At 40.4% G+C, this 17,096-nt stretch overlaps 1 protein-coding gene across 3 annotated transcripts in view; it reads right to left on the reverse strand.

Annotated features, from left to right (window-relative positions):
* The window catches only part of REXO1 (RNA exonuclease 1 homolog), a 70,372-nt gene that overhangs the window by 49,318 nt on the left and 3,958 nt on the right, over positions 1 to 17,096 (reverse strand). For all 3 annotated transcript variants that reach the window (XM_075282905.1, XM_075282914.1, XM_075282896.1), the window contains exons 2-5: positions 14,588 to 16,077; positions 8,936 to 9,028; positions 8,127 to 8,298; positions 3,944 to 4,089 (exon numbers count right to left, since the gene is read on the reverse strand). In XM_075282905.1, the coding sequence (XP_075139006.1) occupies positions 3,944 to 4,089; positions 8,127 to 8,298; positions 8,936 to 9,028; positions 14,588 to 16,077 (1,901 nt within the window). The remainder of the gene's footprint in view (positions 1 to 3,943; positions 4,090 to 8,126; positions 8,299 to 8,935; positions 9,029 to 14,587; positions 16,078 to 17,096) is intronic.

Raw genomic sequence — 17,096 nt, forward strand, 5'->3', positions numbered from 1 at the left:
TCAAATAGCCCATTTTGAGGAGCTACTGAGTTGGACGAGGAGAACACATCCTAAATTTCTTGAAACATGGGCAAAGTGGCTACAAATCAACTCGCTCTAGATCCCACTCGTGTGAAGTTGGACCCTTCTACCATACTTTATTCCTCAACCTGCATTAACACCACTAACTCTCAGCTTCTCCTCCTCCTCCTCCTTCTTTCTCATCCATATCTCCCCTCCTTCCCTCCCCAGTCTGCCATTAGTATCTTGTTAGTTTGCTAAGTGGCCTCATTACTTTTTTTCTGGACTGTCTTGTTTGTCTTTAACTTGTATTGTTTGTAGTCATCTCACATGAGTACTATGATGCCGTGAATGGTAGACAGTTTATTGTGGTGCAGTTACCACCATATTTGCATACTGAGGACTTTCTGTATTTTCGCCTTGTAATATTCACTGTAGTGCCTTATGTGGGATCACACCATGCTTTGAGGCATTGTTCATTGTACTTGATGTTATGGGTTTCCATTCTTATCAAATAAAGAAACATTTTCATATTTAAAAAATAAAAATAAATAAATCACATAAAAGGGGCTCTGTCAGCAAAATCATGCTGATAGAGCCCCACATATGCGTGAATATTGGGCTATTCAGACACCGCTAAAGTTATGTTAAACTACCCCCCGTTTGAAAATAAAACCCTAAAAAAAGAATATGTTAAACTTATCTATCGTACACGGTGGGCGGGCATTCAAGGTCCGACGTCATCTTAAGCCACGCCTCCTCTTCCAGCGTTTAATATAACTTTAGCAGTGCCTGAATAGCCTTTTTTAAAGGCTATTCACCCATTTGTGAGGCTCTATCAGCATAATTTTGCTGATAGAGCCCCTTACTTGATACTGTTTTTATTTATTTTTCCTAAAACTTATATGCACACACAAATACATAATTATTTCCTTCACAGTATATATATAATTTCATCCCTTACTGATTTTGTAAGTTTGGTCACTGACAGACACGAACAGTGTATAATTTTAAGTATAGATAGCAAAGAAAAAGTAAGGTGGTACTGATACAACCTATTTATGTATATAAGTGTGCTCAAAAACAAAAGAACAACAACACACCACAGGAGTTGCAATTTTATAACGCTCACAAAAAGTGGTGCTCACGCCCATGGAAAAAAAACATAACAGTATATGGACTTGTAATGGAGAAGAAAGGGGAGCACTCACCAAGGTGTAGTTTTTCTAAAATAGCCTTTATTCAGTCCTGGATAAAAACATATGGAAGATATGGGACAGAGAGACTGCACATAGAACGGCTAGGCAACGTCTGTTTCGTGCTAGGCACCCTTTTTTAAGCCTCACAACAAGCTACTCTTAAGTGTTTTTATGGACCAGAAAGTGTCTCCTTTAATGAACATCCAAATGTAATGTCCTGCATAGAACGGAAGGGTCTATAGTCCTCAATCCCCATAGTCGCTTTCAGCAACTTGTACTCTACCAGAAAGCAAAACTATCCTCTTTCTTCTAAAATCAGATACAGAAGAGGCGTCAGATAATTCTCCACTTTCGCATTGAAAAGATTTCCCCTGAGAAGAAGAGTCATGAATTGGTCTTTTTCTTGCCACATTTACTCTTAAGGGAACATCTAACCTCTTATATCATAGATTTAATAACCTGTTGGAATGACAGGGACGCCTCAGCTGAGGTTCCTTGCAGACCTGAAACTCCTGCGGCCTAAAACAGGGTAAACACACTCCTTATGTCTGCATGTTGTGACCTGTGCCTGGGACCACCAGCAGCGCAGAGCCAGGAGGGCAGCGCCAGCTCCACAACAGGCCACAGCTGACAGCTACCACCCTCCCTGGCCCAATGCTTTGTCTACAACTTTTTTTTTTAATCATCATCATCCTCATCTGCTGCCTGCCACTGATCTCCAGCTTGTTCCCAAATATCACTCTGCCTGTATCCTCTGATACCTCGTACCAGAGTCAGAGTCAGTTTGATCCCTGGTCAGTAGCCGCCTCTCCCAGTACCCCTTAGGCACAATGGATCCACACCTCCACTACACATTACACGGTCCATACATCGTGCCTCCGTAAGTAGAATTTATGACCGCTCTTTCGTGTCCTGGAATCACAAAGCAAACCTCCAGGCTGAAAAACAATGCAACTTCAGTGCATTTACTTAACCACTTCCGTACCGGCCCAATTTCTTGTCCAGGACCAGACAAATTTTAGGTTTTTTTTTTTTGTATGTGCAGTCTGTGTATGTGCTGTAACATTTTTGTTTTTATGTTGTTTTGATTTTTTAATGTATTTTAATTTTTTTTTATATCTGGGAAAATATAGACAAAATAGGAGGGAAATTGTGTCTGGTTTTCACTTTTTTTTTTTTTTTTTTTATAATTTAATAACACAAAGTGCTACTGAAAAACTTTATGAAATAGTTTTTCCTCTCCTTTACGGTAATTTTTTTTTTGTGTCATTGAGGGTGGGGCTATATCCTTTAATAACAGTGTTTTATTGGAGTATCATTTTATTTATTTTTTAAAATTTCATTAACTTTTTTTTTTTTCAGATTGTGTCCCCATAAGGTCATAAGAAACCTTTGGGGACATCACTTTTTTTGTGTGTTTGTGTTCGAAACAGATTTCCCCTGCAACTGGGGTTGGTACATTTAGCCCCAGTCGCAGGAGGAATACAGCCTCCTGCACACTGTTCTTACGTAGACTTATAGAGCCGATCTGGGTCCTGTAGGACCCAGCAGCTCTTGTTAGACGCTGCACCGGCAGATCACGTGACCGCCAGGTCAGAAGGCAGCCACATCATGGCGGCGCCCATAGCTGTGTATACAGCACTGTATACACAGCGATCGAAAAGGCAGGGAAGGTAATAAACCTTATATCACAGTATTACAAATATATATTCTATGTAAAAGGGTTCACTGAAGAGTGGAGGACACTATCCACCCATAGAATATGTACAATAAAACTTCACTTTTATTAACTAATCTCTAAAAATAAATAAAGCATACGCAGCCCAGGAGGCTTGCCAGGATGAACCAATGGGAGGGCAGGAATATCATATGGTGGCAAGGAGCAGCATGGAGGCAAAACATTATAGTAATAGGTGTGTGGAGCAGACATATGATTGGATGCACGATCTTTGGGAGGAGTGGCAGAGAGTCTTAAAAGACCGCAGATGGGCAGGGCAACTCCCCACTGAATGTTGAGCGGCAGTCCTGCCGACGGTCAGACATCACACCTTCATTCACAATAGCGGTTCTTACTGCTTTCAGTTTATAAGGATTAATCTAGACCCCTGATGAATCTGTCATATAGAAGAAACGCGTAGGGTCATTTTCTTCAGCTAGTTGTGGTCTTATTTCCCGGAACAGTCCCTTGAGATACCTGGCCTCTGATACCTCCTTCCCCTCTGTTGGCGTGGCGTTAGGCCAGTAACCTCAGAGGGGGTGTGTGTTAATCTCTGAGCCTGTTCATAGGTTTCTCTGTTGGTCTTCAGTGTCTGGGATTGAGCCACTTTATCTGGATAAGGGAGTGAGGGTGTTCCGCTTTAGGAATAAGTAGACATAACAGACCCGCTCCCTAGTTTTTTCTACCCTCACAATTGAGGTACACGCTAGCAAGATGTTTAAAAATGTATGCTTTAATTGTTTTTAGAGATTAGATAATAAAAGTGAAGTTTTATTGTACATATTCTATGGGTGGATAGTGTCCTCCACTCTTCAGTGAAGGTAATAAACCTTCCCTGCCTTCTTTCTGGGAGCTCCGGCTGAAGTTACATCTGGCTCCCTGTTTCAGCAGCTGCACAATCTCTGCAGCTGCTGTGTTCTGATTGGATGTACCGATACATCCTGTCAGAACAAGGCGGCCACCTTCCAGACGTTTATAGTCTATGGGCGGTCCGGAAGTGGCTAAATACATTACAAAAGAATCATACCTGCAGGGAAGGTACATGTGCCTGTCGCTGTTTTACAGTTGTAGATTTGGTCTTTGAAGCCATCCCCGAAAGCGTTCGTAATTTTATAGCAGATGAAGAACCATTACAAGTTTCAACAGTATCCACCAATTCTGCATTCTTTCCACCTGAGAAAAATTATTTGCCACTGTTAAAGGAATCAGTTTTGTAATCAATATTAAAGAGTTAAAGTGGTTATCCGACTTCTAGTATTGATGGGATAGCCTTAAGACATGTCATCAATATCTGACAGTACGGCTCTGGGTAATGCTTAAATACCACAAGCCGTGGTGCGTACTCACTGAATAAAGACTAGCAGTGAGTGTAGATACTGCTGCACTGTGCCATTGACAGTGCAGTATCCACACTCACTGATGCAGTTTGTACAGAGCGTGAGCAGTACAACTTGTGGCATGTAAACATTACTGAGAATCATGCTGTCTTGGTACAAATGATCTGTGGGATTCACAGTTGTCAAATCCCTACCAAACTAATATTGATGGCCTACCCTAAGGATAGGTCGAACTGGATAACCCCTTTATGTATGTAAAGAATAATAAATAGTACATGTAAATAAAGATTCAAAACACCATGCAAAATTCAAATACAACTTTTTGTATCTGGAATAACCTTCTCAAAAGTTTTAGGAGTCAGTGTACCAGTTGACATATTAGGAGCTGGAAGCAGTAGATTTCTTTATGCTAGGTTCACTCTACCATAGCCAGACTGATGACGGGTTTCTGCTGTTTTCAAACAAGGCAGCAGATAGAGTACTGTGTTGCAGAAATCGGCAACAAGAAAAGTTCTGCACAGAGTCTCCAGTGCAGATGTGCAGCTTTAAAAAAGCACTACCCCTTACGACCCCATTTGCCCAACAGACATGTCACTTCCTGGTAATAGGAAGTGAAGCTCAATATCCTAGTCCAGGATAACCTATTCAAGCATAACAAGCATTAAGTGAGAGTGTTAGCCAGAGAAGGGTAATATTATTAAAGGGGATGTCGAGGCAAAATTCAGCTAGGGGCAGAGAGAACAAAAAAAAAAAAAAACAAAAAAAAAAAAAAAAAAAAACTCACCTGTCCCGATGCTCTGGTGTCCTCCGGCGCGTCCTGGTTCTTCTGCTCCAGCGGCTCCTCCTGGGTCTCTTCCAGTGTTCCCCTTAAGCCACTGACTGGCCTCAGCGGTGGCGGAAGAGACCCATTCAGCAGAAGAACTGGAACACGGCGGGAGGACACCGAAGCAACGGATCGTGGGGAGAGGAGAGTATGAATTTTTTAAAAAAATTTTCACTGCCCTTGGCTAATTTAAAAGTGTTGTCATTTTTTGCATGGACAACCCCTTTAAGTACTTATCAGGGTCTTAAGCATATTGGCTATACATATCGGAACAAGAGCCCAAATAATCAGACTTGGAGCTATTTCACATAAACAATATTTGAATCAGAGTTTTGTCCGAGACATAAAAATGTACAGTAATCAGACCCATTACAGTCCATGTTTCCAACAGCATTCTGTCCATCATTCGGCTTAAAAGAAAAAAAAATGCAGAGAGGAAAGTCCTGCAAGCGTTTTTTTTGCATGTCAGGTGAAAATCCAGCGGACCCCATTACAATCTATGGGTAACCGCTTTTTAAGCAAATAAGGTTTCTGTTCGTGGGGTCCCCAAGTGGACCCCAGGAACAGAGACCTGAATGTAGGTGTGAACCTAGTGTCACAATTTCTTATAATTGCTTGTCATGTAGTAATGCATGTTATTATCAGACATTATACCTGCTCCTCATCCATCTCCTAAAGTCAATTTCACTGTGAAAATTCCTTTCTTTGAGATGGAATGCTGGACAAATGATTCACCTCTACACAAGTCTATGGAGAGGGAGAAGGCTATTGCCGCTCCTCAATAGAAGATAAAGTCTTAGCTGTGATTTCCAGAATTCTATCTTAGTATTTTCTAACATTCCAGATGTGCTTGCTGAAAGATCAGTCCAGAGACTCTTCATGACATGGTAGCACACTTAGGTCATACAAGTTACTCACAATACCACATGCAACTGTGGCCTGCCATTGTGCCATTGAAAAACAGCTCCTGGGATTCTTTGGATAAATGTTAATAGCATTGGTTTCAAATCAATTTTATGTAATGGCAATATGACGCTTTAAAGGGGTTGGCCACTTTCAGACAAATATTGACAAACAAATGTACAACAAAAAGATATACAATTTTCCAATATACTTCCTGTATCAATTCCTCACGGGTTTCTAGATCTCGGCTTGCTGTCATTCATTCTGTTACTTCTAGAGGATAAAACTCTGACCATGGTCATGTGATGAGCACACAGGTGTACAGCTGATTACCAGGCAGATGTCCATGTCCATCACATGACCAGAGACTGTAAATCACATGACCATGGTCAGGCTTTTATCCTCTAGAAGTAACAGAATGAATGACAGCAAGCCGAAATCTAGAAAATCGTGAGGAATTGATAAAGAAAGTCAATATTGGTCTGAATGTGGCCAACCCCTTTAAGTATACCTGAAAACTAAAGGGGTCCAGCTACTGTACTATATGGCACCCCACACCAAAATCCTGAGAGTTAGACCAGTTTGACATTCCATCTTAAAAGCTTTCTTATGGTATTATCCACGTGTCCTCCAGGGTAATCTTCGACTACCATGTCTGAGACAAAAAAATGGGACTGATCACCGAAAAGGATAGACCTCCATTACAGCCACAACTGCAGTCTAGCTGTACACCATGATCGCCATTGAGAGTATTGGCATGAGGTTAATAAAACATCTGTAGCCAGAGGTCTGATTTGTAGCCCAGTGTCATGCAAACATGTTTATCACTGATGCTAGGTTCACACCAGCGTCTGGACTCAGTTATCAGGTTTCCGTCTTCTGCATGCAGAAGACGGAAACCTGTCATGCAGAGTCCGGCCGTGAGCGCTGGTGAGCATTTTATGCTCCCCGTGGCGAAACATTTTTTTTTTTTTTTTTTTAAACCGGACATAGAGTACTGCATGTCCGACTCTGTGTCCGGTTTTAAAAAACGGTTTAGCTGCAGAGTGCATAAAACGCTTACCGGCGCTCACGGCCGGACACTTTTCAAACCCATTCAAATGAATGGGTTTGAAGAATGCCTGCAGGTTTCCATCTCCTGCCCTGTTTTGTGCAGGAAACGGAAACCTGCAGAACGGAGTCCCAGACGCAGATGTGAACGAGCCCTTAAAAATGATAAACCAAGGTCTCTTAGTTCAAAAATTCTGTCCCTCCCAGCTTGCAACAAGCCTCAATAACCACCACGTTGACAGTCACTCATGTCCATTTGATCAGATTTTCAATGTTTCATGTGGGGGCAGAAATGAACTTTCAGGCTGGTGTCTATGCCCCCTTGAAACAAAGATTGGAGCTAGGTGCTTGAAAATTTGAAGAACATTTGCAGATTTTAGCATCACCTGCTACTTCAATGTTGAGGAATGTAACACTGATTTATCCCAGCACTTCTTGAAGCCTCAAAACCTTTTTTGGCTCAATGGGCACAAAATTTCCAGACTCCAAAAAATTAAAGCAAACTTTCTGCTGATTTTATGAAGATTTGAGCATATAAATAAAAAGTGGCAAGTGTGAACTTTTATTTTATGATTTATTTGACATCTACAAAAGTATAGCCAAGAGCAGAGCAAGAGAACTCAACTCTTCAACCCCCTGTTCATTGCTCCCACTGGTTTTTGCTTACTTCATGCAGTGAGTTCAATATGAACATCATTCATGTCTGCATTACAGCCAGTCACTGGCAGGCACACATCATGGAGGGCACATGATCACTGAAAGAAATAAGCAGAGATGGGGGAGGGGTGGAAAATCACCAAGTAGTGGTGTTGGAGCTGCAAGGGATTGAAGAGGGGGGGGGGGGGGGGGGAGATATACGATTTTAATTTTGTCTTTTTTAATTCATCCCATTTTTCCCCATTTTCCATTTAAATCCACTGCAGCTGATATGTTGGGGTCCTGGGTGTCAGGGCCTCTTCGATCACATACTGCTTACCTATTCTAAGGATGAGCCATCAATATGAGTCTGAGAAAACCCTTTTAGGGTTCAGAATTTTTAAGTACTTAGAAAAAGAAAAAAAAACGAAAAAAAAAAAACCACACAACAGGAACTTTACCTGTCTTTTTCAAGGAATTGGATTTCTGGGCAATATTGGACAACAGAGCTGTCTTTTCTTGAGCCAGTAGTTGTGCAGCTTGTTCCTGGGCCTTCTGAATTCTTTGATAACAAATCTCCTGAGGGGTTGGGCGAATGCAAGAACGGATAGCAACTTTACTGGGTGAATCCATCTAAAAGAAAGAAAATGCAAGCATAAAAGGCGTGACTAGTAATAATAATAATTATTATTATCACTGATCATTACTTGTTCATTTACTCCTGCTAACTTCCATTTTCCCTATCGGAAAACCCCACAGAAGTTGCAGCTAGGCCTGTAGATTCTACACATTTGTAGATTGTCAAAGACAGCATTCCAGCTGATCCCATAAATGGTTCATTTCCAATAAATCTGCACTACTTCCTTGTCCTTCCTAGTCTCCAATCTGGCGCGTACTTTCCTAGAAAACCCTTGTCGGGTGTAGTCAAGCGGTATCCTGATGAAAAGTGTCAGCGGGAGGCACTGCCATGAATAGCAATATATTAGTACAGCCAAAAATCTGAGCAGTTAGTGTCGCTCTTTTCATTACAATTCAAGAAAAGAATCATGATTTTAACATGCAACCCTAAGAGTGTGTCTTCAAGTTAATGATTTCTCACTATAAAGGTACAAATACTTTAAGAATCCTGACATTTCTTTTCTTTTGTGCTATATTATAATATATAGATATATTCTAGAAAGAAAGACATATCTATATTGGAATTGAAAAATTACAATTAGACAAACATTTTTATTTCATTTTCCACATTTACCTTCACAAATGAACTCACGTTATTTGAGCAAGTAACATGAGAAATCCTCCTCTTCTGACCAGGAATGAATGCAACCGAACTTTGTTCTGATTTGTCCTCATTATTCTCACTCTAATAAATACAAAAATATACAACAGGTATTAGAGAAGTGTTACCAGGCAAAATGGTTTCTAAAAAAGCAATACCGAATATACTCAAGTATAAGCATAGTTTTTCAGCATAGTTTTTGTGCTGAAAAAGCCCCCCTCGGCTTATACTCGAGTCAAGCAAAATAGTTTTTGGGTTTTTTTAGGGGGGGGGGGGGGTGTCTATGACCAGCCGCAATAGTAATGTATAGAATATCCCATAAAATAATGAAGGGAAAACTAAACAAAACAAAAATTTCCCTAGAATACATATAAAAGTAGAAAATGACTGTGAAACACTTACACATTAGGTATCCCTGTGTCTGAAAGTGCCCTGTCTACTGACTATAGGGTATCTGCCATCAGGAAGGGGTTAATAGGAGCACTGCAGATAGCCTATATTCAGCCAGGCTGAATTCCAAGTGGGGGGGGGGGGGGGGAGAACAGTCCTCAAGCTCAGGGAAGGGGCAGACAGACAACCAAAACACCCCCTCCCCTTTCCCAGCACCTACTGCACCCAAAAACTCCAGCCATTTTAATTTTTGAAATTTTCCAGTAGCTGCTGCATTTCCACCCCTAGGTAAAACTAGGGGCCTCAGCTTATACTCGAGGATATACAGAAAAAAAATAAAAATAAAATAAAATATATATATATATATATATATTTATATATATACACACACACACACACACACACACACACGTGTGTACTGAAACCATGGATTATGATAGAAAAGGTGCTTTAGGTTTTGTTTTTTCTTTACACTTTGAAATTTATGATTTTTGGTGCAGCCCCTGCAGTGTATAGATCACTACTTAGAAGATGATGAAGGACCTTGTAGTGACGTCATCACAGGGACAAACCAATCACAGAACAGTAGTGACATCATCACAGGTCCTGTGCCACTAGCAGGGAAGAGACAATTAGAGGCTGTGAATCGAAAGCAGGAGGAAGGACTTACATACAAGAACCAAGAGAGGAGGGCGTGAACAGAGTATGACATGAGGAGTGCACAGGAACGCCCACGGTGCATAGAGGCCTCATTTACATATACGTTTAAAAGGCAATTCATTAAAATGGTGGTGGGGGGGGGGGTCTTTTAACAAACAATTAGCAGGACTTGAATAACCTTTAAAGGCTATTCAGGCATATGTTTATCTAAAATAGCAAAAATCCAGTGATAGAGCCCCTTTAAAAATTGACAAAAACAGTACAGGCCTCAGTTTACAAGGGGAACACTCATTATGAAAGAGCATGCTTGCTAAACGTTTTAAAGCAGGAGTAAAAAAAAATGATGCAAAATAAAGCTTTGAAAATCGGAAGTTTTTTTTTTTTTTTGTTGGTTTTTTTTTCTTCTGGTGTGACCAGGGAAGTCCTGGTACTGATAGGGCCCCCACAGAGGTCAACATCTTCCAGTCTGTATGGAATTATATGAAGAGATAGAAGGATTTGAGAAAGTCTACATCCACAGAAGATCTATGGTTACTGCTCCAACAATGAATCTCCCTATAGAGTTTTTTCATAAACTATGTTAAAGTGTACCAAGTGTGCAAGAATTGAGGCAGTGTTTGAAGGTAAAGGATGGCCACAGATACTGATTTCATTTATTTTCTTTTTTTATTCATGCACATCAGTGTGTTAACCCCTTAATGACGCAGGGTAGTTTGGGTCTTAATGCTTAGACTCCATTTTTTAAATATAACATCTTTTAATTAAGGTAAATGTATTATGAAGCTATTCTGTCGTATCCTGGAGATTCCAAGATTGTTTTTTCTTGACATGTATTTTATGTTGAGGGTAAATTTTGGTCATTATACTTTGTGTTTGCGTTTTTAAAAAAAGGACGATTTACTGGAAATTTCATACAATCATCAATTTTGAAAGTTTCTACTATTCATAACATTTATCATATGTCTACTTTATATTGGCATTGTTTCTTCAATGTCCTTTTACTTTTCTAGGATGTTAGAAGGCTTATATACTTTGAAGCAAATTCTCAGATTTTCAAGAAAATTTCAAGATTCTGTTTTCTAGGAACCTATTCAGTCCTGAAGTGACTTTGAGGGGCCTGTACAATAGAAATACTAATACATGGCCCCATTTCAGAAACTGTATTCCTCAAATTATTCAAAAGCGTATATACACTATGTGATCAAAAGTATCCAGACACCTGGCTGAAAATGATTTACAAGTTCGTGGCACCCTCAATCGGTAATGGAGGTGGCTTGCACCCCCTGTTGTTTTGCGTGGCACTATCACAGCACAGGCCTACATTGATGTTTTAGACACCTTCTTGCTTCCCACTGTTGAAGAGCAATTCGGGGATGGCGATTGCATCTTTCAACACAATCGAGCACCTGTTCATACTGCACGGTCTGTGACGGAGTGGTTACATGACAATAACATCTCTGTAATGGACTGGCCGGCACAGAGTCCTGACTTGAATCCTATAGAACACCTTTGGGATGTTTTAGAACGCCGACTTCGTGCCAGGCCTCACTGACCTACATCGATACCTCTCCTCAGTGCATCACTCCGTGAAGAATGGGCTGCCATTCCCCAAGAAACCTTCCAGCACCCAATTGAACGTATGCCTGCGAGAGTGGAAGCTGTCATCAAGGCTATGGGTGGGTCAACACCATATTGAATTCCAGCATTACCGATGGAGGGCGCCACAAACTTGTAAGTCATTTTCAGCCAGGTGTCTGGATACTTTTGATCACATAGTGTAGGAACTTTGTTAACCCTTTAAGTGTTCCACAGTAATCAATTAAAAATGGAGGTGACATTGCCAAATTAGTAATTTTTTTATGCACATTTTTCCATTCCAAACCAGTGTTTCCTGTAACAGACAGGGTTAATAGCAAAATTTACCAGACTATATTTATTACTCTGATTCTACAGTTTATAGAAACATCCCATCTGTGGCCCTACCCTGAAACTTGACTCAAACTTAAAGAATTCATCTCCAGGTGATATAACAATTTTTAACCACCAGGCTTTTCACTGAACTTATCTGAATTTGACTGTTAACTAGAAAAAAAAAATTATAACTATGACACATAGGCTGACTTCCTGCATCTCGGAAGAATCACCCAGGTAACAGGGCTCCAGGCAACCTGGGGTCATTGGCCAAACCCTGGGCTTCAGATAATAGATATCGGCATCCCCTGATCTTGCCGTGGCAGAAGCTGGGGTGGCCATTATTATAGCACAACCCCTTGGATGCCACGGCTATGTTTGACTACGGCATCCAAGGGGTTAAAACACTAGGTCGGAGCAGAACTCTGACCAGGGGTTTACGGGGCAGCTGTAACCGGCTCTCAGCTGTGTTATAGCTTCTGTGTCCACGACATTACTGCCCAGTACAATCACGGTGCTGAGAGTCAACTTAATGTCTAGCAAGACATAATAGTACGCCACAGAATGGGAAGGGGTTAACAGACAAAAACTATTAAAACACTTCTATTTCTAAAGCACTTCCTTTACAGCATTTTTTTTTCTACACACCTACTTAAAGCTTTTACTTTACACTGTATCAGAATGGTATCAAGTGTGTGTTAGTCTGTCTGTCTTTGGGGGGGGGGGGGTAATGAAAGAAGGGTCATTGAAAGTTATTTTATGGCAAGTAATGGAACATAAACTTAAAGCAGCGCTGAGGCCGATAGTCTTGCTGCCATAACAAGGAATCAAAGTTCCATAACTGCATTGCAGGGGGCCAATGTTGAAAAAGGGAGCACTCAAACATGAAGCAGTCAATGCTGAAAATGGAATCTAAGGGGTTAAACACTGTTTAGTAAAAGTTTGGACATCAAGATAGCAGCGTGCAAAGCAATGCAAGATAGATACGATAGTCAATCAACAGCAGGCAAAAAAAAAAAAAAGATTACATTATACATAAGCCTAATGATGTCATAGCAAGAACATTGTTCTGTCTCCTAGCTTTAGGAGTATTACACTCTAAGGCTCCGTTCTCACGGAGTAACGCGCCGCTCATTTAGACACGTATACACGTGTCAGAGCTCGGCGCTTCAAAATAGATCCCATTGATTTCACTGGGTGCCGGCTTACGCGCGCAACACATTGAAATCAATGGGTTACAAAGCCTCCCATTGATTTCAATGTGTAGCGCGCGCAAGCCAGCACCCAGTGAAATCAATGGGATCTGTTTTGAAGCGCCGCGCTCTGACGCGTGTATACGTGTCTAAATGAGCGGCGTGTTACTCCGTGAGAACGGAGCCTAACAGAAGAGTATGCACACACAACAGGGCGTATGTACAGGTCAGCGCAAAAATGGAACAGATGGCACACGGATAGCATGAGTGTGAAATCTGGATCATAAAACTGGCAAAAGTAGGACTCGGCCTAACTTTCGCATCTTGACTCATGGTTGGCCACCCACACAAATCCATGATAGAACATAGTCATGTGTATTGGGCCACAGAAAAGAAAAGGTGAAGTGAGCTCTTCATTAAAAAACATTTGCACCTGAGAAAAAACAAAGTTGTGTACATGTAACAGTATTGATGCTTAAAAATAAAGGCATCCAAAGAATATGTTTCGGCACCCTCCCTCCAGCTTTTTGTTTGGTTTTTATACTTACTATCACAGAAATGATTGTAACTAGTCAAAATAAATTCCTTATGTCTATCCCTGCAGTACATTTATTTAAATATATATATATATATATATATATATATATATATATATATATATATATATCTCAGTATATTGAGATATATAGATAATCAGTCCATAGTCATGTAATAGATACAGGTTTAAAGCTTATTATCCGACAGGGCATGATTATTGTGCCATAAAGGTTAGGACGCACCTATAGGTAATGCATGTTACTGTACGCCTATATATTGCCATACCCTGAAGCCTCTGTTGCATGCATTTCTCCATATGGGAAACAAAACCCTCTAGCTTTGCATGCATATAAACTAAATAGCTTATGGTGAGCAAGACACACAGCACAGCATTTTATGCATTAGTGGAAGGTTAGGCCTGGCTCACATCTGCATTGGGTATTCCATGGGAACCCCCCCCCCCCCCTTCCTGAACGTAATACTGAACGCAAGTGGTGAGCTTATGAAAGCACACGGACCCCATAGACTATAATGGGGTCCCTGTGTTTCCTATGCGGTGTCTGCATGAGTCATGCGGAGAGAAAAATACTTCACATGAACCACTTTCCTGTCTGCATGACTCGTACAGACACCGCGCGGAAAACACACTGAACACAATTGTGAACCATGCCTTAGAGAAGCTGATGAAGTGAAAATAGATAAACTGCTTACAGCTATATACTTCCCTTGCAGAAATGATAGAATGCAGCCCAACTCTTACTCATGGTGGATGTAATGCATGTAAATATTAAATGTGTACGGAAAAAGTACTAGCACATTTAACGGCACTTATTTTCACCATTTTGTGCTTGGAAAGGTGTAGAACGGATCAAATGTTACGTTTGACTCTCCATAAGTTTGCTGCATAAAAACTCAGGATACAAGAACTGCAGCAAGTTGTTGAAACTATTACCTGTTTTCCCATTCTTCCCTTGTCTTCAGTCTTAATATCATGCGATTCATTAAATACTCTTAAACACTCTTCCATTGGGTCTATATCAGAGTCTGAATCCAAATCCATCTCAGGAGAATCCATAAAGGAGTCAGAATTTCTTTGGCTGGTCACCTTGCTTCTGTGTATAGACTTCTCACCCTTGCTACAAGTCAAGTTATCTTGTAGACTAGCTTTTCTGTTTTCATCTTCATCACTTGTCTCATCACCAAATAAATCCACGTGACTTAAAGTTCTCATATTTCTTTTAACATTACAAGTCTCTGGGACAGCCATCTTGGATTTATCCAAAGACCCCGATTTCTGGTTTTTGGCTTTACACTTTACATTTTTAACACCTTGATCTTTTGTCCTAGAGTCAGTTTTGCTGGGCTTCTCTTTACAGTGCTTACTTTCAGTATCAGTTTTATTTTCTATGAGAATAGTCTTCTGTTCAGAGGTCCTCTCTTTTTTCTGCCTGTGCTCATGCTTGTTATCCACATTTTTAACTTCTACCTGTTCAATTTTTTTCTTACTATGGCTTTTTAAAGACTTGTTTTTTTGGTCTTTACTGGTACAAGTCATCTGCGACAAATCCATGGTTGATGGCTGCTCTCTTATACGCTCATTCTTCCCATTCTTAAGGTCTAGAGGTTTGTTGGTTTTTTTAATATTTTCTCTGCTATAGTTTTTTAAAGAGTTCCCACTATCATATTGCACTGAGGTTTCTTTAACAGCCTTAAAGCTTTTTTTAGTTTCAGGTCCTGAAGATTTTGTTGCTGAAGTTATTGAGCTGCTTCTATCTGAATGGAGAGATTTGCCTGTTTTAGGAGGACACTCTGGTTGGGAATCACCTTCAGAGTCAGAAAATTTAGCCTCAACTGGTAGATTAGGTTTTCGCAACTTCTTAGATACGGGTGCATGACTTTCAACCTTACCATTTGTTCTACTTCTTTTAGAGACTTTTTTAGAATTAACTTTGCTTAAAAGTCTAGCAGAGTAGTTTAACATGGGATCATATTCCAGATCAGTGTAAGGTTTGGAATTATCAATGACATATTTATTGGCTCTATACCTAGACACTTTACTTACTGTTGTTGGAATATACTCCAAAGTTCGACTATTACTTCTATCAGGTTCTACATTATCTAAAGTATATTTACAAGGCTTTAATGACTGAGCCAGGGGAGTTGGGCTGTAACATGAAGCATTGTTTCCAGAACAACCGGGATCATATTCAAAAGAAGATAGGCTGTCAGAACGCAAACACTGTTTTAAGGGGGCATTATTTGTCTCAAGTAGTTCCTCATATTTTCTTTGCTCCCTTTCCACTTGACTCTTGATTTCTTCAATTGCTTTGTTGACCCTTTCCAGTTCCAGTACATGTAGGCTTGGCTCAGGAAAGACACCAGACGGATCATCGTCCATACGAGGTGGACCAGCTGGAAGTTCGGGATTGTAGGGATCATACTCTGAAAAGGTAATACATTAAATTGAGAAAATCTTAAAGCAAAAAGCAGAATTATACACAGAAACTAAAGCATTCAGAAACCTATAGACATGTATGTATACAGTATGTACTAACATACTTGTGCTTTATCACTCAGGAGACAGCAGTAAGCAGGTACTCAACAAAACACTTCTGGCACTGGATAAGCTTTATGTACTAGTTCACTAGGTAAGCAAGTACTGTACTTTTATATCAAATAAATCAATCTGCATTTTGCATCAGTATTTGTAAGTGGAAATCAAGAAGTAGATACAAGAAAGAAGTATGAATATTTCCATTATCTTCATCCCTGGGTAAAATATACTGAATTGGGGAATTCCAACCTATGTCCCATGGTACAACTTCCAACCTTACCTTATCATAGCATACAATAGTCAGTGACAACCCCAATTACCTATTATTACCTATAATCTGTGAGGAAATCTAACTGCAAGTGTTACATTTCTCATCAAACCAAATAAAATTTGTTTAAGAGGATATGAAAAAGCAAACTAAAATAGGGAGTAAATTAAATTACCCACTGCTTTTTTCCTCACTTTAACTTAAAGGAAACCAGCTATCAGAATTTTCAGCACAAATCCAAGAGTACTGGCAGGTAGGATATGATGCTGAAATATTAGGCACTGTAGAACCCAGAACCATGGTTCGAGTGTCACTACAAACCTACCAGGATTGCCGCCGTCAGCAGATTTCAGGTACTAAAACCAGGCACAAAACCTAGAAGAGCATCCCATGGCTCCCCATATGACAAACTTCTGGATGCCCTTTTTACTTACCAATCCTCAAGTGCTTCTTTAACCCCTTCCCAACGCCGGGAGTCGGGCGGTCACTATAGCTGCTGGGTGCCTGCCCGGACCAATCGGGGGCATTAAAGGGGCTCTATCAGCAAAATCCTGCTGATAGAGCCCCACATATGCGTGAATAGCCTTTAAAAGGCTATTCAGGCACCGTAAATGTTATATTAAACTATATTTTAGTTTA

This window comes from Leptodactylus fuscus, chromosome 1, assembly GCF_031893055.1.
Source record: "Leptodactylus fuscus isolate aLepFus1 chromosome 1, aLepFus1.hap2, whole genome shotgun sequence".
Classification (NCBI taxonomy): domain Eukaryota; kingdom Metazoa; phylum Chordata; class Amphibia; order Anura; family Leptodactylidae; genus Leptodactylus; species Leptodactylus fuscus.